This window comes from Staurois parvus, unplaced genomic scaffold, assembly GCF_062004578.1.
Source record: "Staurois parvus isolate SC_StPar_1 unplaced genomic scaffold, SC_StPar_1.0 ptg000217l, whole genome shotgun sequence".
Taxonomy (NCBI): domain Eukaryota; kingdom Metazoa; phylum Chordata; class Amphibia; order Anura; family Ranidae; genus Staurois; species Staurois parvus.
In genome coordinates, this window is record NW_028318013.1 from 2,251,803 (window position 1) to 2,279,229 (window position 27,427).

Here is a 27,427-nt window from a genome sequence, read left to right on the forward strand (position 1 = left end):
CGATATCATTGGTAACATCAAGGGAAATATACAATACGCCCAAAGAAATGACAAATGATCCCCCAATCAGCCAGGTAAATTGGACCAAGAACTCGTAGCACAACACATGCAATAAAAGATGTATCCACATAGTGTAAAACCATTAAAGATATAAAGTTTATCAAATAAAGATTGCATTCACATGGTGAAAGGCACAATTCAGGCGGCCAGTTGCACATGCGCATTTTTTTTTGGTTGTTCTGGATGGGCTTTTGTCTTTTTTCACCCTATGTAACTATGTAGGGCATGGTAGTGTGTTACTGTGCATTGCGGTGCGATGCAACACAGGCATGCTCTCTTTTGGCATTGGGTTGCAGTCAATTCATTGGGTTACCACTGAAATTAACTGCTCCATATTACACTAACACATGCGGTGTGTTGCTGTACATTGTGGTAATGTGCATGTTAGCACAACGTATACATGTAATGAATATTTACCTCTTTGATTTCTCTCATTTGTTAGCAGTATATCCCACCAGGTTCAGGAAATCTATTCATTAAATGTATGCAGCCTGCATACTATCAAAACATTTAGCAATATACCAAAAGCTATATTTTTTTCTGAAAATGTAATCTATGCAACCCATTTATAAACAAGTCCCAGTTCCCTCATTGTTTAGAAAAACCTTTAAACTGATCTGTTAAGTCATTTTTATTACATTTATAGATATTTTGCTTAGCATGTGGGCCTTTTTTAAAGAGAGAACACATCAGTAGCTTTTTTTTTTTTTTTTTTATAAGCTTAGGACCTCATGCTTGTATACATCTATGCTCAAAATGTGCTGAATTTTTTTTCTTCCATAACTTGACAGGACAAATGTCTCTAATGTTGTGTATGTATGTGTGTGTTGAGAATAAATGCATTCTGCTGGCCAAAATATTAATATATTCTGACCAGTAGAATACAATTCTGTGTGTAAATTATGCTCAAAGGCTCCTCTCAGAATGCACTTTTGGTGTGATTTTTTTTTTTCTGCCTATAAATGCTCCTCTTCAAATACACCTGTAAACTGCTATGTATACAAAGCCACATAGAGGTGCATTTACAGGCAAAAACAAAATTCTATATTCCTGTATAAGCAGTGTTTTTTAAGGCTCAAGAGCTTGAGCCATTATTGTGTCTCTGAAATGAAAACGTTTTAGAAAGCTGAACAAAACAGTGAGAGAGGTGAGAGGGAATGGGTCACTCCTCTGGCTCATTCAGCTGATCGTGTAATCTGGACTTTAGCTATTTAGCTCTGTAAAAACAGCCATTTTTGAGCAAAGTAGTTGAGGTTGGCATGGTAAACATATTAAAGGAGCCAGTAGCACCACCTCCTGGTTGGAAACAGTAAATATGAAAAATCCAACTACAGTATTTCATACTGCCTACTTACTACGAAAAATAGTTTACACATGTTTAGGATTTGTGTTTTATTTATAAAACCCTACATATTCCATTTAAAGGCTGCAGCTTGACGCCTTTTCTTACTGACAGGAAGGAGAGTTTGAGTGGACAGATGGAACAACATATGACTATAATTACTGGGATGGAAATCAGCCAGATGATGCCACAAACAGTAGTCCAGAAGATGAGGACTGTGTACAGATTTGGTACAGATACTACAGCGGTAAGTGTTTATAGCTCTAAGATAGGAAAATGGGAACATAATAGAGAAGCACTCAGGAAAACATTAGGACGGGAGCTAGAACAACTCATGCCATCTAATAGCTTACTAAATAAGAGAAAGGTTCTGCATACCAAGTGGTTGCAGAATTTACAAGGCATAATTTCCTAATCCTGTATGTTTGTAATCATTTTGAATCACAAATATTGATTCTGTATTATAGCTAAAGAGACAAATTGATATACTCCATAGGCAAATATTTTCTTCTGTTTTCTGCTTTACAAACAGGCAGAACAATACAAACACCACCAAATTTCATGGTGCGCACAGCCTATTCACATAGTCCTTATGGTAATATCAATTTCCAGATTAGAGTTTAGTATTTATTGCAGATTTTTAAATCTTTGCTTCAAACAAATAGTTGAATATATCTTCAAAATACATATATGTGAACCATCTTCCCTTTTTTCATCTATCCAGTTTTGTGATCTAAGTCTGTCACCATAAATCCTCTGTATATTCCCAGAAAAAGTGGCAGCCTCAGATTCCTGTAAGTACACAATCTAGGGTCACATTTTACAGAACATTTTCTTGTTTTATTGGGCCCCAACCTGCCTTAGACTGCTGTCAGCCGCAAACAAACTGAGAAGTGACCGTGCTATGAAATAAAACCCAGCAGCCACTCAAAATACTAGTGTAACCTTCTAGTTAAGCTCCTGTAGGGTGAAACGTGTCAGTTTATTTTTTTTTACAATCCGTACTTCACTTCCAGTGATGTCAGTTCCTCCTGGTGGTGCAAATGCCAGCTTACAGTTTTGGAGTAGTGGTGGCCGAGCAGTGCAGTGTTTGCTGGAGACTCTGGGTGCTTGATTGGAGCACCAAAACAACTTTTATGACAGTGTATGAGATTTTGTTTTGGAGGAATAAAGTTTTTAGATTGATTGCACTATGATGGTTCTTTCATTTAACATATGGCCATATTGGAGATGGGAGGGGCATGTGGGAGGCCCGGGATCTGGAGAGTAGAGATAAGCAATAGAGGTCTCTGATTTAACATCATGCTTACTGACCCCATATGGTTTATATGGTGAGTGCTTTGTCTTAAAGGGACATGGTGACACTTGGCATACCTTTAAGAAAATACAACACACGGTCTGCACTGTCAACCACAGGACTTTTGCCTAATAGCAAATTCAGCACTGGATCCAGACATTTCTGTCAAAAGCAGAGCATGAACCTGTTCTCCCTGTGACCTTTCAGCTTCTTCTCTGCAGTACTATCTGGCCTAGTATCTACATCTGAATTTGATAGAACAGTGAAAGAACAGCAGTACACAGATGAGGTCATCTCTGCTCTCCCAGCTCCCAGGGTTAGACTAGCACTGTGCAGTGCCATAGAGCCTGATTGGCTTACAATGCTGCCCTTCCCTCCCCAAGTATAATGCCAAATTCAAACTAATGTAGCATGACAAGTCATGCAAAACTGTTAATGGCACCCAAGATGCGCCAAGGAAAAACTGTGCTCATATTCTATTGTATTACTCCATTCTTTTCTATCCTATTCTTTTTGAAATTCGAATTTCGGAAGATGGCTATTATTTTTTTTAATCTATTCTAACCTATTCTATATTTTTTTCTATTGGATTTTATTCTTTTATATTCTATTGTATTCTTTTCTATTGTAATTCTTTATTTTCTATTCTATTTTACTCTATTCTTTTATTTTCTATTCTGTTCTGTTTTACTTTATTCTATTCTATTCTTTTCGAAATGTGAATTGCGGAAGACAGTTACATTCTAATGTAGTCTAATCTATTCTATTTTTTATTTTCTATTCTTTTTTATAATTTTTTTCTATTCTATTCTTTTCTACTCTAATCTGTTTTATCCTATTCTATTCTTTTGGAAATTCGAATTTTGGAAGACGGCTTTTTTCTAACACTAATACACATAGGTGTCCTTTTATGAAACAGATCAGCGGCAAACCTGAGTATCGTTGCTGCTCTCAGATCATTAGTGGCTTAGGAAACAGAGATGATTAGCAGGGAACATGTTCCCGCTGAACATCTCAGTACACAGACTGCTAGTGTATGAAGGAGTGATGTCAGCCCTTCACTGGCGATCTGTGTTCTCCCTCCAGATTCTCCAGCCCAGAGGTGGAGAATCAGGGTAATCGCAAATGAAGCAGCGGTAATATACCGCTGCTTAGTAAACTGTGTTTGACTGATCTCTTACTGTAATCTCGCTAGATTACAGTAACAGCAGCCGTTTTCTAGAGCTCAAAGCATTTGTAGATCTACACTGCTTCATAAAAAAGGCATTCAGAGGAGAACGGTTTCCTCTGAGAACGCCAGAGAACTGAGCAGCGGTCATTTACCGCTGCATGATAAAAGAACACCATAGTCTTTAAAGGAAATCAGTAATAGACAGCAATATGTTTATATTTAAAATTTGTTTTTTAATTCAATTCAATTTTTTAATTCGATTTGGATTTTAGATTAAAATTTGTTTTGTTATTTCAGATTCATTTAAAACGTTACTATTGTAATTCGGAAATTTGGATACATTCGAATAAGGAAGATATAGTCCAAATTGTGATTTGGAACAAGCGAACCGCACATGTCTAGGGCCTAAGTGTTGCTATGTAGAAGATTATAGGGAGTTACAATCAAAAGAAATTCATTTATGTTTGTCAGGTGTAAAATTATAATTTAGTGAACCCATGATTAATATTGGCTTTTTATAACTACCTGGAGTACAGCTTTATTGCAATTATAACACATTTTTTGGTGTACTTAGTAAGACAGAGAAAAGCATAAAGGGTAAATCACTGGACAAAAAAAATAGCAACCTACCACAATTCAGATCAATGTGGCTCAGGCAGGAGCAGGCAAATATCAATGAATGTACATTACACATAATTCACTATATTATTTTTTATGGTGATTTTGTTCATTTTATTGAATGTGATATGAATAAAGGAGAATGATGTTGCACAACTCACAATACGATATTTGCGGATTGTGCCAGGAATGAGACCAGAATGAAAAGCCTCAGTGATGGTTTAACTATAAGGGATCTTCAATACAATACAATCTTTTATTGTTACAATAGTTATCCAATGTACAGATCATTTTTTGCTTCTTTAAAATATCTGCTAAGCCTAAAAGGTAAGTTCACTCAGAGAGTACTTACAGTACCAATAGTGGACGTTGTAATAGAATTATGGTCTGCAATATCTTCCTAGCTTCTACTCAAACAGTAAAGATCTCAGAGGAGTGGGGTCACAGGTAAGTAGGAGCTATTACAAAAATGCAGGTGGAGGGGAAGGAAGGGGGCACTTTAAGGGTAAGTGCAGTATGAATATACTTCTACCCTTCAATTTCCCATCTGTTTGGTACACTACAGAAATAAACATCTGCTAACCTCTAAGTATGACCCCCTTGACTTCTGCATTGAAATAGCATTCACATAGCATGTGTTTTTAATTCAACTGACATGTACCTTAATTTAAAAGATTTGTAGCATTTGTAGCCGTATAAACATACGCATATAATGTTCAGTTATGTTAACATGTAAGTAAAATGATGCTTTGTTTTCTTGTCAGTTAAAGAGGTATTAAACCAGACAAAAAACTAAGGAATATATTGCATCTTACCAATTACATGTGGTGGCTGCATTAGTGGTTTTTTTTTAGGGTTTTTTGCTTTATTTTCACCTAGTGATCCAGCCAGTATGTCTGTTATTTTCAAACTTCCTTTAATAGATCAAGCTCTACAGCAAAACGGTTAAAGTTTAGACAAATCATTTACTGACAGAAGTGCTAAATAGGACCATGTATGTAGACCAGGAGTTATGACTTTCCTGATCTGCATAGATTTTTCAAGTTAGAAACTAGTGCAGCCACAACTGCAAGACAGCTATCACTTTTCAAGTACAGTGGATATAAAAAATCTACACACCCCTGTTAAAATGTCAGGTTTCTGTGATGTAAAAAAATTAGACAAAGATAAATCATTTCAGAACTTTTTCCACCTTTAATGTAACCGATAAAATGTACAAGTCAGTTGAACAACAAACTGAAATCGTTTAGGCGGAGGGAAGCAAAAATAAAAAACTAAAATAATATGGTTGCATAAGTGTGCACACCCTTAAATGAATACTTTGTTGAAACACTTTTTGATTTTATTACAGCACTCAGTCTTTTTGGGTATGAGTCTACCAGCATGGCACATCTTAACTTGGCAATATTTACCCACTCTTCCTTGCAAAAACACTCCAAACTTGTCAGATTGAGAGGGTATCTCCTGTGCAAAGCCCTCTTCAGATCACCCCACAGATTTTCAATCGGATTCAGGTCTGGGCTCTGGCTGGGCCATTCCAAAACTTTAATCTTCCTCTGGTGAAACCATTCCTTTGTTGATTTGGATGTATGCTTTGGGTCATTGTCATGCTAAAAAATTAAATTCCTCTTCATGTTCAGCTTTTCAGCAGAAGCCTGAAGGTTGTGTGCTAATATTGACTGGTATTTGGAACTGCTCATAAGTCCCGCTACCTTGACTAAGGCCCCAGTTCCAGCTGAAGAAAAACAGGCCCAAAGCATGATGCTGCCACCACCATGCTTCACTGTGGAAATGGTGTTTGTTTGGTGATGTGCAGTGTTGTTTTTGCGCCGAACATATATTTTGGAATTATGGCCAAAAAATTCAACCTTGGTTTCATCAGAACATAACACATTTTCCCACATGGTTTTGGGACACTTCAGATGTGTTTTTGCATAATTTAGCCAGGCTTCGATGTTTTTCTTCATAAGAAAAAGGCTTTCGTACATATGTAGAATACAGGAGATTGTTGTTACATATACCACATAGCCAGTACTTGCCAGACATTCCTGCAGCTCCTTTAATGTGGTTGTAGGCCTCTTGCCAGCCTACCAGACCAGTTTTATTTTTATCAATTTTGTAGGGGCTTCCAGTTCTGGTAATGTCAATGTTGTGCCATATTTTCTCCACTTGATGATGACTGTCTTCACTGTGTTCCATGGTCTATCTAATGCCTTGGAAATTCTTTTGTACCCTTCTCCTAACTGATATCATTTAACAATGAGATCCCTCTGATGCTTTGGAAGCTCTCTGTGGGCCATGGCTTTTGCTGTAGGATGTGACTAAGAAAATGTCAGAAAAGACCTACTAGAACAGCTGAACTTTATTTGGGGTTAATCAGAGGCACTTTAAATGATGGCAGGTGTGTACTGACTCCTATTTAACATGGTTTTTGAATGTGATTGCTTAATTCTGAACACAGCTACACCCTAAGTTATAAGAGGGTGTGCACACTTATGCAACCGCATTATTTTAGTTTTTTTATGTTTACTCCCCCCCAAAAGATAAAAAGATTTCAGCTTGTTTTTCAATTGAGTTGTACAGTTTATACGTCACATTAAAGGTGGAAAAAGTTTTGAAATGATTTATCTGTCTCATTTTTTTTACATCACAGAAACCTGGCATTTTAACAGGGGTGTGTAGACTTTTTATATCCACTGTATTTTTCAGTGCAGGACATTTTAAATTTATTTTAGAGTATCTGCATGAGCTTCTGTGACATTACTGCATTGGTGGGATCTCACTAAACCACATAAAATATCATCTGAATCTTGACCAAACTTCTCCTTTAAATTTGGCTTCATTTTTCCAATGATTTCAGCGCATGCAGGCCCTTTGTAGGCCCCATTGAGACAAGGCATGATGGACAGCTTATACATTTGCACTAGTAAGAGTAAGTGTAGTCTGATTCCACTTTATATCGGTCATACCAATTTTGTATAATTTAGTAAGAGTCAGTACATCAATTATATGCAGCCAACACATTGTTAAATGATTACCCAATGTCTGTTCTGAAAAAAAAATAATTTAAAAATCTTCAGTTTTTGAAGTGCACCCATTCTCTAAACAGCTGTGCTCCAGATGTCTTACTATCTTTTCTACAGACAAGTTAAATTATACCTGCATATCTGTACACATGTGAACTTTAGGCCCATGTAGTATATCTCATAATCATCTCATGTCATCAATAATTGGATGCTACAGGCATCTGATATGCTGTACAGATTTCCTAACACAAACTTGTGTGGGAAAAATATTTGACTCCCCTGCTTACACTGGAAAGCAGGCTGCAGGAGGTGCTAGCATAGTGCCTATGACTCCCTGTATTGCACCCTGGTACCCTGGATGCTGATATTTGCAAACAATGATGTAAGATTCTGTGGTTAGTGGCTGTGCCCCATCCCTTGTTGCCTCCTACCTTAGTACTGGTCCATTATCGTTATTGGCAGCCTTACTAGCCAACAGATGTACAATGTTTCCAAAAAAGGGATATAGTTTAATGTCATTGGTAGGAATGGTCAGTAACAGTAATATGGTTACTCTTACATTCTTCTCTTTCTTTTTTTTTTCATCATTTAAACAGCGAGAGCCACTACACACTATTATTCTTGCTGCTACACCACAATATTCCTTCTCCCTTCTCTGCCAGTGAAAGACCGGCAGCAAGGGAAAGGAGCGGACAGCTCAGTGACTGGCCACTTCCATGGCTGAATGATAGCCTTGCCCCTGAGTACACAGCCTGTTGGAAGATGCAGAGTGAAATGTTTTAGCAGAATCTGTGCCTGGGGGAAGTGATTCAACTGGAGCCCAAAGGTGCGGCAGTGGGGGGTGTAAATCCCCTGGGGCAATGAGGTAAGCAGGTGGCCACCTTAGGCCTTGAGCCCACTAAGAGAGGTGACCAGAACCCCAGGGAAAGCAGGGCCTGAGATTAAGCCACAGATGCAGCCCAGACTGATTAATAGATCACCAAGCAAGAAGGTGTAGGCTGGAGAGGGGAGGTCCAGGGCACTGTGAACTACCTCTCACCTGAGCCCCCCAAAGACATTCCAGCAGTGCACAGGCCACCAGGGATGGTGGGGCCTTGACTTCTCATCTTCCATTATCCAGCCAAAGGTACTGTGGGCTACTGCCATCTGTCTCCTTTCAGCATACATGAATGGCCATCAGGGTACAAACAGCTGACAGGAGGACATCTGCACAGCAGCAGTGTGGAGAGAGGCCTTTGGCCATGCTAATTTGTATTGCTGTGTATGGAATATTGCTGCTACCAGCAGAGCTCTGCTCAGGATACTTTGTGAGTATTCCCTAAATAGCACATGGATTGCTTTGAGGAGGAGTGCTCCAATGCAAGTTTAGCTAGCAGACTTGTCTTTTCTCCACTGGTGAGTGGTTAGACCTAGTCTGTACACTGCATCATGTTATTGGTACTCATATTGGCACTACTCTTTGCAGTATCTTATATTGCCGAGTACTTCACTATTTTATTGCTGATATTACTGTGTTAACATTGCTCCTTTTTTCTTACCTATATAAAAAAAAGAAAAGGGTTTCCTAATCAATAGCCAACATCCCCAGATTGTAAGATAAACAAAAACCCTGTCACGGTCCAGGCCACGTTCAGAGACCAGTTGCTATAGCAGTGTAAGGCTTACCTTAAACCAGCAGGATAGGTACACAGGCAGGTCACCCTGGGAAATCACGCAGGCTCACCTGAGGTGCGGGGTCTAAGCATTAACCGGTCTTCACCAGAGCTCCTAATGGTGGGGATGGATTTGGCTGCGTGTCAATACCAGGTCGCAGATCTCAGGATCACCCCACCAGGGAATGAGCAAGCCGGTAACCGAAAGCGGATCAAACAGATTAGGGATAAGCAGAAGCAGTCAAACAAGCCAAGGGTCCATCACAGATGGTAGTGGATGAGGATGAGACAAAATCGTGGTCAGGAACAAGCCAAAGGTCGGTAGCGGAGGTATAGACGGCAGCAGGAACAATAAGCGGGATATTGGCTGGTAAGGCACAACAATCTGGCAACCAGGAAGTGCAGAGACATGGCCCTTACAGGAAGTTCATGGGAGGAGCAAGGAGTCCAAGGCTCAAGACAAAACAGGGCAAAGGCAGGATCATCCAAAGAATTGTCAAGGAAGCTGTCCCGCATTCCAGGTGGCTCAGTGAGAAGAAACACTATCTCTCACCGCAGAAGGCCCAGGTTCGATTCCAGGCTCTGACAAACCCCCTATGGGATTTGGGACTTTGAAGTAATAGATGTGTAACAAAAAAATTGTAAAAAGTACAAACTCTTTATTTTGTCAAATTTTCACATATAGACATAAAACATAGCAGATCACCCAAGATCATAGTACTGGATCACCATCAAGGTATTTGTTTAGTAATACAGATACTTAATATGATCATGCTTGATTAACCATTTAAAAAAATTATTATGACATCACCATCAACACATATTGTTACAGAGACAGTTTCTATACTGTCCAATGCATTTCAGAATGATTTCACTCCTTCAGGGAGAAAGAATAATTCTGCATATGGATGACATCATGTACAAGATTGAACATATATTTGTTTGGAACATTGCTTATATCCATTACCAATATTTTTACAATTTACAAATCTGTAGATATACTCACAATACATAAGAGTGCAAAGGGATAAGTGAGTTTTCAACCAAACTTAAGAAAACACAGAGCTTTAAAATGTCACCGCCTCATATGGCTGGGGGACCAGTTTGACCCTGACACACCAGAAGCCCCCCAGAAATGGTTCACAAGGGCAAACCCAGATCATTGCAATAGAGGTCTGAGAAAATGAGTCAAAAGCACTTCCACAAGCACATTTGTATAGTACACTAAGAACCATAATGGTATCATAGGATAAAACCCACCATTATATCTGTGAGTATCTAAGCCTTTCTGCACCTCATCCACATCTCGCCCAATAGGCTGGGGAATGTAGTATTGGTCTTCAAACAAATATATCCAATTGAACCATCTATACCTTTTAAGAGTTCTATCACTAAGGAAATCAATAAACATATATATCAATATACAGTATGTGTCCATTTGACAACATATGGACCCTTAATTCCCAAAAACTAAGCAGGAGAAAGGGAGGAGAGCTTACCAATAAATAAGTGTAGTACTCCCCAACATACGCGAGGCAACCCTCCAACGATCTGAAACCATCTGCACCAGCCCATAGAAGCGGGGATTATCCAAAAAATCAGGGATGAATCCCAGTTATATAGGGACCTCAAAAGAGGTCCAGCCAATCCTCAGGCAATGATTGAAGGTGTCCACAGGGGCAAGCCAGGGACCCAAGATGGTGCCTAAGCACCAAACCCATGCTGTCCCAGCATGGATGTTGCTGGGAACCGCCCCCTGGAATGCCGCTGGCGGCATCACCCCGCCTGTAGTGCGGAGTGACGTCACGCATCGGCGGACCGTCGACATGCCAAGAAAACAGCACGGCAGGGGAAAAGGCATAAGCCAAGACCCTGCGTCCCATGCGGCCGTGCAAAGCTACACATTGCTACAAATGCATGAAGATAAAAAAACCTTCAGCTTTTGCAACCACTTTAAGTACATTTGATTATTTATGACATACCTTCACTGGCCACTCTTGTAGGTACACCTTGCTAGTGCCAAGAAAAAATCCCCCACACCATTACATCACCACCAGCAGCCTGAACCATTGATACGAGACAGGATGGAGCAATGCTTTCATGTTGCTTAGACCAAATTCTGACCCTATCATCTGAAAGTCGCAGCTGAAATCGAGACTTATCAGACCAGGCAATGTTTTTCCAATCTTCTATTTTGGTGAACCTGTGTGAATTGTAGTCTCCATTTCAGTTCTCAGCTGACAGGAGTGGCACCCTGTGTGGTCTTCTGCTGCTGTAGCCCATCTGCTTCAAGGTTCAATGTGTTGTGCATTCAGAGATGGTATTCTGCATATCTTGATTTTAACAAGTGGTTATTTAAGTTACTGTTGCCTTTCTATCATCTTGAACCAATCTGCCCATTCTCCTCTTACTTTTGACAACAACAAGGCATTTTCATCCACAAAACTACTGCTCACTGGATAGTTTCTCTTTTTTGGACCATTCTTTGTAAACCTAAGAGATGGTTGAGCATGAAAATCCCAGTAGATCAGCAGTTTTTGAAATACTCAGACCAGCAACAACCATCTGAGGAAGAGGTTCTGCCTCGAAACGCGTCAGCCATTCGGAGGCCTACAATCCCCCAACAGCCACCATCTAGGGAGATTGGACCATGCTGTCTTTTTTGTGATGTGCCTTTGATTTTATTCTTTTGTGAGTATACTACTTTTCACATTACTATGCTTTTCCCTTAGTGCAGCATCATTGAGCCAATGACTTGTAGTGTGCACTGGACTCCACCAGCGCAGTGACCTGTCACTTCATTCCAGTGACACTGATATGCATATTTAACTCTGTCTCCACTCTGAGCATTAACTAGATGTGTATCCCAGGAAGCTGCATACTGTGCACTATCTGTACGTTTTCTCTCGAATGCCTCACTCCATCTTCTGTGACTCCTAGGCTGATTCCTAAGAATGTCATGTACTTGCCATTTTTTTTTTTTTTTTATATATATATATCTTTTATTAGGTTTTTTTTTTCCTTAAAATACAAAAAGCTACATACAAGCTGGGAAAAAAGAAGAGAAAACCAAAAAAACCCACAATATAACTAACTTCTCCCATTCCTCCCAAATAACTTATTTCCTATTTACTCCCCCCCCCCCATAAACCCTAAAGCTCTAAAACCGAACCACGTTCCTGGTTTCTAACCTTCATCGTTATCAGTCTAAATCTGTGTTCCCTTCCTCTTATCCCTCTTTTTTATGGGCTCTCCTACAGGCACCCTTCAGTACTCATTTACTCAAATTCCAAGTAGATCCACATACCTTTTAGTTGTCTTAAAGGCCAGCCACTGACTCCATGTTTCCTGAATTTTTCTGTTTCATCCTCTTCAATATGACACAGCTCCTCTATTCTATAAATATTATCCACTCTATTAACCCAATCCTTCATACTTGGAGGATCAGGGACAAGCCAAAATTTAAGTATCAGGCTCTTAGCCGCACTAACTAGATGGTAAGGTAACATATTCTTACGTAATTTGGTTAAGGATTCAAATTTATAAAATAGACAACTCCACGGATCCCTCTGTATAGTAGTCCCACACTTCTCCTGAACATGTTGTAATATATCCTTCCAATATTCTTGTATCTTCGGACATTCCCACCAAATATGTGCCATCGTGCCTCTTCCCTCACAACCTCTCCAACATAAAAGTGAAATCTCTACTTGTTGTTTATGTGCTATATTCGGTGTAATATACCATCTGGCCATACATTTATAATAAATTTCCACTGTATTCATATTTGTTACCTCATGTGCTAATTTCAGTGAATTATTCCTGTGTTGTTCATTAAACTTTGATCCCAACTCCCCCTCTCATTTTTCCAAGAACTGAGAAAGGTCAGTACCCTCTATATCCCCAAGGATCTTATATATCCTAGAGGTGCCATGTTTCAGGGCTTTAGTTACATTAAACAATTTCTCAAATGGGTACTGATTCTCCAGCGTCTTCAGTGGTTGGGAAAGTGTTGATACAAAGTGAGTAAGTTGGCCATACCGCCATTCATCTAAAATAAAAAAAAAGAAATCTTTTTTCCCTTTTAAATAAAAATAAAGTGTGCATCTTACCCTTCCTCAATATATCTTTCAAACATGTATTCTGATTTTTTATCAATTTTCCAAAGATATTATCCTTCCCCAGTGGGAAAAACTCCGTTCCCACCAAGGGGATCAAACCCAAATTATATTTCCATCCTTTTTGTTTATGCAATTTGTCCCAAACACTAAAAACTTTCTTTGTCAGTGAACTAGTGTTCCCATCTAATGAGCGAAACTTATGTGGAACCCAAACCATCTTTCCTAACTGTGTCTTACTCACTGTCTCTTCTAAAGTCACCCAACCTTTCCTTTGTGAATTCAATTCCCAATCTATTATTCGTGAAAGTAACACCGCTTGGTAATAATTCCTGATATTTGGCAGCCCCAAACCCCCATTGACTTGCACCCTACTCAATGTGTCATACCTAATTCTCGATTTTTGTTTGCCCAAATAAACCTACTTATCTTCTGTATGATAACAAAGAAGGATCCTTGGATATATATTGGGAGCATATGAAACCTGTATAAGATTTTTGGTACTATCACCATCTTTACCAAGTTTATACGACCTATCCAGGAAGCACCACCTTTTGACAGCCTTGCCAGTTTCTTTTTATTTCATTTACTAGTGGAATATAGTTTGCCTGATAAAGGGTTTTTATTGAAGGGGTCAATTTTATTCCTAAATAGCCTATTTCTTTATCCCTCCATGTGAATGGAAATTCTTTTTGTAACTTTTGCTTCTCCACTTTTGGGATATTAATATTTAAAATTTCTGATATTGCTGGGTATATTTTCAGATTTGATACCTCCCCATATTGTTTTAGCAATTTCATTAAGTTGGGCAACGTTATTCTTGGGTTTACTATATAAAACAACATATCATCCGCATAAACAGCCATTTTATGTTCCACTTGTCCCATCTTTACTCCTGTTATATCCGCACACTTCCTTACCCTCTCCAGGGCAGGTTCCAAGGATATAACAAACAATAAAGGGGAGATTGGGCACCCCTGTCTGGTACCATTATACATTTTAAAAAACTGGGAAAGGGACCCATTAACCTTAATTGCAGGTGACGGGGCTCTATAAAGTCCCTTTATCCACTTCAACATTTTCGGTCCCAGACCCAATTTCTCTAGTGTATCCATCATAAAACCCCAATCAACCCTATCAAATGCCTTCTCAGCATCTATTGACAGGCATAAGGCCGGCAATTTCTCTCATTTTACCTTTTGTAGGAGGGTCAATGATCTCAAACCATTATTTCTACCTTATCTTCCAGGGATGAATCCCACCTGATCCAGGTGTATCCACTCCGGCATCGGATCTTTTAGTCTGGTTGCCAACACTTTAGCGTACAGTTTAGTGTTGGGCAACACAGTGGCTAAATGGTTAGCACTTCTGCCTGGCAGTACTAGGGTTGTTGGTTCAATTCCCAGGCACGGCACCTCCTGCCTGGAGTTTGCATGGGTTTCCTCCAGGTACTTCAGTTTCCTACAACATTCCAAAGACATGTTGGTAGGTTAATTGACTCCTGTCTAAATTGGCCCTAGTATGTGTATGTATGAATGTAAGTTAGGTATATCAGATTGTATGCCCCTTGAGGGTTAGGGACTGATGTGAATGTACTATATATATATATATATATATATATATATATATATATATATATATATATATTGTGGGGGTTAGCTCAGGTGGGGGATCTCCTTCCCTGGGACAAAGGTAGACTGCACAGCAGGCTTTCGTCAAAATCTGACTGGTTGTCAGTTTTATTAAAAAGAAATATCAAAATAAACAAAACATCCAAAATAAACCCTTGCCATCCAGGCACTAACTAAACAGAAGATGATTCCTCTCTCAGAGGTGAAGGGCTTCTCCCTGTCACCAAAACAAAATAACAGCAAACCTTTTCTTGTAGGTATAGTCCATACACAGCTCTCTCAGAATACCTCTCTGAGTCCCAGGCCACGAGCGACTCCTTGCTCCAGCCCTGCCCTTTTTATATCACCTGTTGGTGGACATCAGTGGAGCCCAAACTCTGGTCTGGAACCACCTCTGCCATTGTGGCCCCAAAAACCCGGAGTGGATTCCACCTTACACCTCACCGTATGATCTCATGCGAGGTGACACATATCGTCCATCCAACACTTTGCCGTTCATACTGTCACATACCCCCCCCCTCTGCTCAAGCCCCTGCGGCTGAGCAACTGTCCCAACCAGGCAATGGACCCGGGAAAGGGCATCTACATTACTTTGCAGTTTCCCCGCTCTGTGTTCCACTGTGAATTTGAACGCTTGTAGCGCGAGAAACCACCTTGTCACTCAACTGTTTTTCTCCTTATTATCACACATCCATTTGAGCGGGGCATGATCAGTAACCAACTTGAACGGTCTTCCTAACAGGTAATATTTCAGGGCCTCCAAAGCCCATTTGATGGCCAAACATTCCTTCTCCACAATGGCATAGTTTCTCTCATGTTTGTTGAGCTTTCTACTTAGGTAGACCACAGGGTGCTCCTCCCCTTCTCTGATTTGAGACAGGACAGCACCTAGTCCCACATCAGAGGCATCCATCTGTACCACAAACTCTGTTGTGAAATCTGGAGTCACAAGCACAGGTTGAGCACAGAGAGCTTGTTTCAGCCTTTGAAATGCGGTCTCTGCTTCGGGATTCCACTTTACCATGACCGACCCCCTACCTTTTGTCAGATCTGTCAGTGGGGCTGCAATGGTGGCAAAATTGGGAATAAACCGCCTGTAGTATCCCGTGATTCCAAGAAATGCCCGGACTTGCTTTTTATTTAAAGGTTGGGGCCACTTTTGAATTGCCTCAATTTTATTGATCTGAGGCCTAATGAGACCTCGACCAATGATGTAGCCAAGATATTTGGCCTCCTCTAAGCCTATGGCACACTTTCTGGGGTTGGCGGTAAGACCTGCTTCCCGCAGCGAATCTACGACCGCTTGCAAGCGGGACAAATGAGATTCCCAGTCTGGACTGTGGATAACGACATCGTCCAAATAGGCAGCTGCATATTGGCGATGTGGTCTCAACGTCTTGTCCATCATCCTTTGGAATGATGCAGGAGCACCATGTAAACCAAACGGCATCCGCTTATACTGAAAGGACCCCTCGGGGGTAGAGAATGCCGTCTTTTCTTTTGCAGCTTCCGTTAAAGGAATCTGCCAATAGCCTTTGGTTAAATCTAAGGTGGTTATGTACTGAGCCGTTCCCAACCTGTCAATGAGCTCATCCACCCGAGGCATTGGGCACGCATCAAACTTAGACACACTGTTCAGTTTCCTGAAATCATTACAGAAACGAATAGTTCCATCTGGTTTTGGGACCAACACTATGGGACTCGACCACTCACTGTGAGATTCCTCAATCACTCCCAACCCTAACATGTCCTTTATTTCCTTTGCCACCGCTTCCCGCCTGGCCTCGGGTATTCTATAGGGCTTGACATTTACGCGGACCCCAGGCTGGGTAACTATGTCATGCTGTATGACCGTCGTCAGTCCAGGTAGGTGGGAGAAGAAATCTCCATTTTTCCTCACAAACTCCTTAACATCGTTTTGTTGGGATACTGACAAGGTTTCCGTTATAGGTACCTGAGGGGCCACGGGAACCACGTCCTTTTGGGGGCTTGGTACTGCCAACAAACTTTTCCTGTCTTTCCAAGGTTTTAAGAGATTAACATGATAGATTTGTTCGGGTTTCCTTTTCCCTGGCTGGTAAACTTTATAATTTACTTCCCCCACTTTCTCCCTAATTTCAAAGGGACCTTGCCACTTTGCGAGGAATTTACTTTCCACGGTGGGGACTAGCACCAGCACTCTATCCCCAGGGTTAAAGGTACGGATCCTGGCACCCCGGTTATAAACCCTTCTCTGGACCTCCTGGGCTCGCTCCATGTGTTCCCGAACAAGTGGCATGACAGCTGCGATTCTATCCTGCATCTGTGAGATATGCTCGATGACACTTCTATAGGGTGTGGACTCTGTCTCCCAGGTTTCTTTTGCAACATCTAGCAATCCCCTGGGATATCTACCATACAGTAATTCAAAAGGTGAATATCCTGTAGATGCCTGAGGTACTTCCCGTATAGCAAACATGAGATATGGTAGCAAAAAATCCCAATTTCTCCCATCTTTGTCCACCACCTTTTTTAACATATTCTTAAGGGTCTTGTTAAACCTCTCCACAAGCCCATCGGTTTGGGGGTGATAGACCGAGGTACGGAGATGGGAGATTTTTGAACAATTTGCACAACTCTTTCATAACTCTAGACATAAATGGCGTGCCCTGATCCGTTAATATCTCCTTTGGAATACCTACACGACTAAACACCCGGACAAGCTCTTTGGCGATATTTTTAGCAGAGGTATTACGCAAGGGGATGGCTTCAGGATACCGGGTGGCATAGTCAAGTATCACCAGTATGTGCTGATGGCCCCGGGCAGACTTTACTACTGGACCCACTAGGTCCATGCCCACTCTTTCAAACGGTACTTCAATTATGGGTAGAGGTACTAGCGGACTGCGAAAATGGGGTGAGGGCGCAGAATATTGACATTCCATGCATGACTCACAATGCGCTTTGACGTCTCCATGTAAGCCTGGCCAGAAGAATCTCTGGGTTATTCTCTCCTTTGTTTTCTCTACACCCAGGTTTCCACCCATTATATGCCCAAGGGCTAAATCCAGTACCATCCGGCGAAAGGGTTTGGGGACCACTAACTGTTCTACCACCTCCTCCCCTTGCTTTACCACTTGATAGAGCAAGTTATTGTTAAGAGCCATGTAGGGAAAAGACACCGCTACATCATTTTCCACTGGTTCCCCATCAATCATTTTAATGTTTTCACGGGCTCTATTAAGTGTGGAATCTTTCAGTTGTTCCGTACAAAAATCCTCTTTTCTGACCTCTAGGTCAGGCACCACATTCTGTCCACTCTCACTAGAGCCAGCGATCATCTCTTGTTCTATATCCTCAGTGTCTGGGGTTGGATCCAACTCCTCCTGCTCCCCAGCCATTACAGAGAAAGGGCAAAGATCTACGCCTTCCTCGGACACACCCACAGTTTCCACTTCCACTCGGCAGTCAAAGGGGTCAGGAGTGAGTTCAGGAGTTTCCGGCGTTTCCCCAGCAGGGGGAGCTCGGTCTTCCTGACTCCCCTCCTTATCCCATAACTTCCAGAAATGGGGAAAATCTCTCCCCACTATGGCTTCATGAAGCAGAGAGGGCACCACCCCCACAGAATGGGTCACAGGGCCCCAGGGAGTACCAATCTCCACCAGAGCAGTCTGGTAATTACGTGTATCACCATGAATACAAATAACCCCAATCGTGCTAGGGTGTAAGCTTGCAGGGTTTACCAAATCACTTTTAACTAAGGTCACAACACTACCCAAGTCTAGCAGAGCAGTTACTGGCTTTCCATCAATGGCAATCACACACATTTGTTTTTCCATGCGTTTCTCACATGCTGCAGTACATACGACCTGTGCAAAAAGAGACATGCGGTTTCCTAAATAAGCATTTTCCCATTGCATAGGTTCATCATTTAAAGGACAGTTTGCAGCAATATGACCTAACGCATGACAACGATAACATTTGATATGTTCAGTACCTAAACCTCTAAATGGCTTTGGGGACCTTCCTGACCTATTTGGCCAGTCTCTAGGTCCTAAGCCTACAGTCTCATTATCTGACACAATAGTCTTATCGTTTTTTTCTGAGCCTTTGGCCCATGGAACAGTCTTACCGGATCTTCCGGAGAGTTTTCCACCCCTAGTGACATTGGGGTACGGCCCAGGTGAGTGCAGAAAGTCCTCAGCGGCTGCATATCTCTCCACCAGGTCCACCAGCTCATTTGCAGATTTAGGGTCTCCATGGCCAACCCACTTCCTCAAAGTGGCAGGGAGCGCACGTAAATATTGGTCCATGACCACACGCTCCACAATCTGAGGGCCTGACAATACCTCTGGCTGGAGCCACTTCTTGGTGAGATGTATCAAATCAAACATCTGGGATCTGGGTGGTTTGTCAGCCCTGTAATGCCACTGATGCACCCGTTGAGCCCGGACTGCAATGGTGACGCCCAGGCATGCAAGGACCTCAGCCTTCAGTTTCTCATAGTCCTGGGCATCCCCTGGTTCCAGGTCATAATAGGCTTTTTGGGATTCACCCGTCAGAAATGGTGCAAGCAGTCCTGCCCATTGCACTTTTTGCCATCCTTCCCGAACAGCAACCCTTTCAAAAGTTGTGAGATAGGCCTCCACATCATCCGCAGGTGTCAACTTTTGCAAAAAATAGCTGGCCCGCGCCATTTTCTGTTCCACTGGCAGCGGATCTGCGGACTCCTTCCTTAATTCCAATAGGTGTTGGGCCATCTCCTTAAGGAGTTCTCGGTCTGCTTGTTGGGCTTCCGACAACCGGCAATTCACTTCCTGTTGTGCTTGTTGGGCTTCCTGTTGTGTTCGTTGAGCCTCTGCAAACTGGCGATTCGCCTCCTGTTGTACTGCATTGGCCTCTGCGAACTGGCGATTGGTTTCCTGCTGGGTTGCAGTGGCCTGCAGCAAGGCTCTTATCACATCCTCCATCTTCCCACTTGCTCAGGAAGTTGCCTGCATTCTCCACCATATGTGGGGGTTAGCTCAGGCGGGGGATCTCCTTCCCTGGGACAAAGGTAGACCGCACAGCAGGCTTTCGTCAAAATCTGACTGGTTGTCAGTTTTATTAAAAAGGTTTGCAAGAAATATCAAAATAAACAAAACATCCAAAATAAACCCTTGCCATCCAGGCACTAACTAAACAGAAGATGATTCCTCTCTCAGAGGTGAAGAGCTTCTCCCTGTCACCAAAACAAAATAACAGCAAACCTTTTCTTGTAGGTATAGTCTTTCAGAATACCTCTGAGTCCCAGGCCACGAGCGACTCCTTGCTCCAGCCCTGCCCTTTTTATATCACCTGTTGGTGGACATCAGTGGAGCCCAAACTCTGGTCCGGAACCACCCCTGCCATTGTGGCCCCAAAAACCCGGAGTGGACTCCACCTTACACCTCACCGTATGATCTCATGCGAGGTGACACATATCGTCCATCCAACACTTTGCCGTTCATACTGTCACAATATATATATATATATATATATATATATATATATATACGTAAAGCACTGCGTAAATTGACGGCACTATATAAGTACCTGAAATAAATAAATAGTGTCGACATTTAATAGGGATATTGGCCTATAGCTGGCACATTGTGTGCTATCTTTCCCTTCTTTAAGTATGATAGTTACAGTGGGGCAAAAAAGTATTTAGTCAGCCACCAATTGTGCAAGTTCTCCCACTTAAAAAGATGAGAGAGGCCTGTAATTGGCATCATAGGTAGACCTCAACTATGAGAGACAAAATGAGAAAAAAAAATCCAGACAATCACATTGGCTGATTTGGAAAGAATTTATTTGCAAATTATGGTGAGCAGTGATGTTTTGGGGCTGTCGCTGGGCAACATGGACTTTCAACTCCTTCCAAAGGTTTTCTATGGGGTTGAGATCTGGAGACTGGCTAGGCCACTCCAGGACCTTGAAATGCTTCTTACGAAGCCACTCCTTCGTTGCCCGGGCGGTATGTTTGGGATCATTGTCATGTTGGAAGACCCAGCCACGTTTCATCTTCAATGCCCTTGCTGATGGAAGCAGGTTTGCACTCAAAATCTCAAGATACATGGCCCCATTCATTCTGTCCTGTACATGGATCAGTCATCCTGGTCCCTTTGTGGAGAAACAGCCCCAAAGCATGATGTTGCCACCCCCATGCTTCACAGTAGGTATGGTGTTCTTTGGATGCAACTCAGCATTCTCTCTCCTCCAAACACGACGAGTTGTGTTTCTACCAAACAGTTCTATTTTGGTTTCATCTGACCATATGACATTCTCCCAATCCTCTACTGGATCATCCAAATGCTCTCTAGCAACCTTCAGAAGGGCCCGGACATGTACTGGCTTAAGCAGGGGGACACATCTGGCACTGCAGGATCTGAGTCCCTGGCGGCGTAGTGTGTTACTGTTGGTAGCCTTTGTTACATTGGTCCCAGCTCTCTGCAGGTCATTCACTGGGTCCCCCCGTGTGGTCCTGGGATTTTTGCTCACTGTTCTTGTGATCATTTTGACCCCATGGAGTGAGATCTTGCGTGAAGCCCCAGATCGAGGGAGATTATCAGTGGTCTTGCATGTCTTCCATTCTCTAATTATTGCTCCCACAGTTGATTTGTTCACACCAAGCTGCTTGCCTATTGCAGATTCAGTCTTCCCAGCCTGGTGCAGGTCTACAATTTTGTTTCTGGTGTCCTTCGACAGCTCTTTGGTCTTCACCATAGTGGAGTTTGGAGTGTGACTGTTTGAGGTTGTGGACAGGTGTCTTTTATACTGATAACAAGTTCAAACAGGTGCCATTGATACAGGTAATGAGTGCAGGACAGAGGAGCCTCTTAAAGAAGAAGGTACAGGTCTGTGAGAGCCAGAAATCTTGCTTGTTTGTAGGTGACCAAATACTTATTTTCCACCATAATTTGCAAATAAATGTGATTGTCTGGATTTTTTTTTCTCATTTTGTCTCTCATAGTTGAGGTCTACCTATGATGCCAATTACAGGCCTCTCTCATCTTTTTAAGTGGGAGAACTTGCACAATTGGTGGCTGACTAAATACTTCTTTGCCCCACTGTATATGGGCCTGCAATGATTCCTCTCTCATTTCCAGCCCTTCTCCTATTGCGATCATATAGCTACACATTTTAGGAACCAGAAGATCAAAACTTTTTTATAATAAGCCACCATATATCCATCCGGACCCCGGCTCTTTCCTTTAGCTGTATTTTTCAAGGCCATATTAATTTCCTCTATGGTAATAGGTCTCTCTAGGGCCTTTAATTTTTCTCTCGCTATACTTGGCAGTTCTACTTCATTTAAATACTCTAGCCTCTTTTCCCTTATTTCTTCTTCTTTTTTGGGGGATCTCTAGGACTCACTTATAAAACCAATTGTAATATTTTTAGAACCTATTAGCGATATCGGGGGTGGAATATACCATTTCTCCATTATCATCCTTAATTTTTTCTATGACATTTTTAATTTTTTTTCCTTTAATTTCCTCATCAAAAATTTCCAGGTCTATTCCCCCACTGATATCTTTCTTTTAAGACCCTATTAAATACCCTTCTTGACTCTTGTTCCATAAGATCATTTAGTTCTTCCCTTTTTATAATTACCTTCTGATACACATCCATACCTGTCTTCTTTTTATGCAACCATTCTAATTTATAGAGTTCTTCAGTCACAACCCTTATTTTTTTTTCTCGTTCCTTCTTTTTTTCTGCTCCTATTGAAATGAGTATTCCTCTAACATAGGCTTTATGAGCCTCCCAGACTGTGGCTGCTGATACTTCTTCTGTCTCCTTAAGCACAAAGAAATGCCCTATCTCGCCTTTTAATCTTTTTTCTAACTCTGGATCTTGAATAAGTATCTCATTTAATCTCCACCTTGGTGATTTATCTTGGTCCCCACCTACCCGAAGCCTCATTGTGACGGGAGCATGATCTGATACAGAAATAACCTCTATATTGGCACTAACCAATGACTCCAGTTGTCTGTGTTCAATCATTATATATTCCAATCTAGGATACGTTCCATGCATGGGAGAGAAGGTATTTCTAAAATCTTTTCCTCTTGGGTGCTTAACTCTCCAGCTGTCAATAAGTTGCCCTTGATAAAAGTAGTTTCTTTAATGCTTTTAAATTCTTCTCCCCTTCTCTCCTCGTACATGAAGATGCATCCAACTGAGGGTCCATACACAGATTTAAGTCTCTGGCCACAACCAGGTTACCCTTTTTAAATTCAGCAAGCTCTCTTAGCAATCCCGCAATCAGACCCAAATTGGGGTACTGATTGCTAGGGAAGGAACCCCATGTACATGGGTTACTTTGCTACTAGGGCCCTCAGTGACCTATGCCAAGTCACCTCAGCTTCCCAGGCTAGTTGGCTGGTTGCTATGATGCAATAAACTCTTGTACTTGGATTCCTCATTGTAGTGCTCTCACCTGCAAGGGTTAACTTTGGTACCTGTGGAATACTGATACCATTTTGTGTGAGAATGTCTCTTTCCCCAAACTGTGCCCAACCTGTAAGTTTTATCATGCATACATCCATTTCCCTAAATGATGAAATGACTTCAGACCAGGCAGTTGTCAATGGCAATGGAATTGCTCTTTACTTTATAGAAACATAGTCCATTACAACTCACAGCAGAATACATGGTTTACAGTCTCAATCAAACTCTCTAACGCCTTGTGCCTCCTGGTAGACCTTGCCCCATAATTACTTATACCTCAATAACACAGAAAAGTCTACAGAGTCCATATTGTCCATGTCCTCGGAACACAGACCAAGATCCAACCAAGGGGAGAACATACAGCAAAATTCAATCACATAGCAACATAATTTCCTCTCTGGTTTCCATACATAGAGTGTAGACTCTTAGCCACTTTAAGGTTCTCTACCCTTGTATTTATCTACCATTGATAGGGGGCAGCACCACAAACATCCAGGAAACTGGGCAGCATGGTTGACCCTTCCTTCTCCAGAGGCACCAACTATATGCACATAATTAGTACAAATTACTACCCATAGTGCAGTAACAAAAGGCACTGCAATACAAAACATACAAAAAATAATTTAGTCACCTGCTTACAGGCCATAACTGAATAATTTAGTTGTGGTCGAGATGTTACTTTTAAAGTTTATATTTGTCTGCTTTCATTCTTTATCAAACTGTCCACTTCTGTTTTTTTCATGATTTCTACCCAAACTACAAAAGAAGCAAACTCGGAACACGATGGTTGATATTTGCAAAATATTCGCCAATTGGTGTTTGCAGATTTCCATTTAATGAGGCGTTTTATATGATCATAAATTCTGTTTCATAACATTAATTTGGCTTGGCATAAATAAAATGAGCCACACTTTCATATGACCATATAAACAACTCCCACTTTTTGGCAGTCAACGTAATGTTTTAATTTTAATTTTCTGCCATTGGATAAAACAAATGTATGTATCTATACTGTATACAATGATCCTATTTAAAGTTACTATGGTTACTATTTTCACAGATTTTATCTGCCCCTGTGCAGTAACTATGGACAATTATATTCTAAATTGATGTTGGTTGTTTTAATGTTATATCTGGATATTCTTAAAAGTATGTGTGACGGAGGGTAAGCGGGACAGAACACACAAGGCAGATGGCAAACACTTAAAGCTTTATTAAAACAGACAACAGTCACTCAATGGGGAGTAGTGCAGGGAGAGAGAGTCCAAAATACTTGTAGTCCAGCCCCAAGGCAAAGTTAAAGTCTCTACAGCAGTTTATAATCCACAGTGGGTAGTTCTAGCACACAGCTAAGGGGCAGTTGAGGCAAAGAGAGCCCGGGCACAGCAGAGGGCTATTCAGGCAGACAAGGTAATAAGGGCCCACAGCAGAAGGTAGCTCTCGCAGGCAGGAGGTCCAGACACTCAGCAGAGGGCAGTTCACAGGTTAGCGATCCAGGGACTCACCAGCCAGCAGTGTACATAGCAAAGTACAGTTCCAAGCATCTCCTAGTTAAGGCTCAAGCAGGAGTAGCCCTGTCCATCATGACTCCAGCTCTCCCAACAAAGAGTCCACATGGCCCTGCAATTGTCCCCACCCCCAACTTCCTGCTAAGAAGTGGCCTGGACTGGTTTTCCCCAGTCACACAGAGCCATGCTGCCTTTGTTCTATATGGAGATACATCCCATTTCCCCTCCCCCCTGTGAGGCCCAGAAACTTCAGACAACACACAAAAAAAGAATATTTCTACTGTCCGTCACAGTATGTTAAGCTGAATTTTTTTTTAAACTTAGAGTAGTGAATGAGAGGATTGAGGGTTTTTAAGGTTTTTTGTTTCTGTCTGTGCTCCATTGGGGAGATTTCCCTTTACCTTTTTGTCTCAGAGACACAGCAGGAAGTAAGAAGAGATCTCGTTGGTTGGCCATATAGCTAATTATATTTTGTACTGAAAATAAGTCTCCACATGCTTGATCAGCAAGCAGCCAGGATAATCATGCCAAACCACATATAATCGGCACTACAAGAACCCATACCTATAAAAAGACTTAATTACCAAGATATGAAAAATTAAGAGAGCAAAAATAGACATAGCAAGCTCTTCTTCACAACAACCTACAGCCAATATAAATGAATGACCATAAAACAGGAGAAATTAACACTGCCAGTCCACAAAAGGACTGTACATGTTATCCAATATACGTTAGGGTTTTTTATCAAATAAAGAAAAGTGAAAGGATTGCTTACTGCAGGGGGTTATGGGAGAAGCCAGCTGTTGAGCAGGACCTGAACATGGAGTTAGGCTTTAAGACCACATTCAGTAGTGACAATAGATGGCTCATTGATAGCCAAAATAACCTTACTGCCATTTCATATCGCTGTCTAGAATTGTCATTTGTCACTTCTTTATCCCTGCACGTATATGAAAATGTTGTACACGCTAACATAGGCATTTGTGAGGTTTTAGTAGCTGACATTATAGAGGTTCTAAACCTCAGGCATGAAATATGAACAAAAAAAAGTACTGTATCTACAACTAATGACATGGCACAAATATTACTGCAAATAGGTACAATAATTAGTCACCAACATGGCACAATAATTAACCCCTAGGAGTATAACAGTCATTGTTTCCCCTTCATTGTTGAACATACTGTACAACATAGAATTTGGAAGTCACCACTATGTAGTAAATATAAAGGTTAGAACTGTGTACAACATTACTTTGAGGTCAGTGTGCCCCCTGTACAATCGTGGTCAGTGAGCCCCTGTAAACTGGTGGTCAGTGCGCCTACCTCCATCCACTGGTCACTTCTGCACCCCCTTCTTTCACTAGTCACCTCCCATCCATTGGTCCACCTCTGCACCCACGTCCATCCACTGGTTACTTCAGCACAAACCTCCCTCTTTCCACTGGAAACCTCTGCTCTCCCCCCTCCTTCCAGTCACTGGTTACCTCAGCTCTCCCTCTTCACTTCCACAGATCACCTCAGCCCTTCCCCTCATTTCTACAGGTCACCTTGCCCCCCCCCCCCCCTCAATTCCACAGGTCACCTCTGCTCTCCTCCCTCACTTCCATTGGCCACCTCTGCTCTATCCCTCATTTCCACTTGTCACCTCTGCTCTCCCCCCTAACTTCCACTGGTCACCTCTGCTCTACTTCTCACTTTCACTAGTTACCTTTGCTCTCCCCCCTCTTTCCACTGGTCACCTCTGTTCTCTTCTCACTTCCACTGGTCACCTCTGCCCCAGCTGCATTGCATCTCATTATGATTTTATAGCAACTTGAGTCTACTTGAGAATCACTACTACAGTAAAACAGTTAAGAACACAAAAACTGCATGTGATTATCCTCATGAAGTTCAGCTGGAGAGAAGAACCACTCCACTGAATCTGCAGTACTCTGGCAGTCATTGGGGAAGGGCTCCCCATAGTAGCTGGATCCACCCCTAATATATATATACATACACACACACATACATACATATATAGTCACAGCACTCCACTGTTCCTCTTTTCTCCATTGCAGCTTGAAATAGTAGGTGTCAGCTTACAGGGAGGATTAGCATCACCATGTGACAGTGCTTTGCCCTGGTAATTGGCCAACTGCCCCAAGTATTGGATAATGGGAGGAGAACACATGCCTCACCGTACGTGGCAGCATGTATAAACTGGGATCAATGCCATCTCAGTCTGCACCCAGTTTGACAGAACTCATACTAAGCTGTCACATGATCAGATCCTCACTAACCCTGCATTCCTTCTCCCCAACTCCATGTACACAAAAGGGGCTGGTGATGTCATTGACCTTATATGGCCACATGACTATATTAGGTCAATGACATGGACCAAATTTGGCCATGTGGCCATGTTAGGTCAATGAAGTCATGAGCATTTCTTCCCTTTCTTCCCATCCTCACCTATTTGTGTGATGCTGGGATGCGATCATGTGACAGCTTCCCATTTGTTCTGCTGAACTGGGTTCAGATCAAGTTCAGGCCCAAACCCAGCTCATCCCT

The 27,427-nt window shown here is 41.8% G+C and overlaps 1 protein-coding gene across 1 annotated transcript in view; it reads left to right on the forward strand.

Moving 5' to 3' along the window:
* The window catches only part of CLEC19A (C-type lectin domain containing 19A), a 59,722-nt gene that overhangs the window by 24,009 nt on the left and 8,286 nt on the right, over nt 1-27,427 (forward strand). Inside the window, exon 4 of the mRNA XM_089679070.1 lies at nt 1,517-1,649. Within this exon, the coding sequence (XP_089535196.1) occupies nt 1,517-1,649 (133 nt within the window). The remainder of the gene's footprint in view (nt 1-1,516; nt 1,650-27,427) is intronic.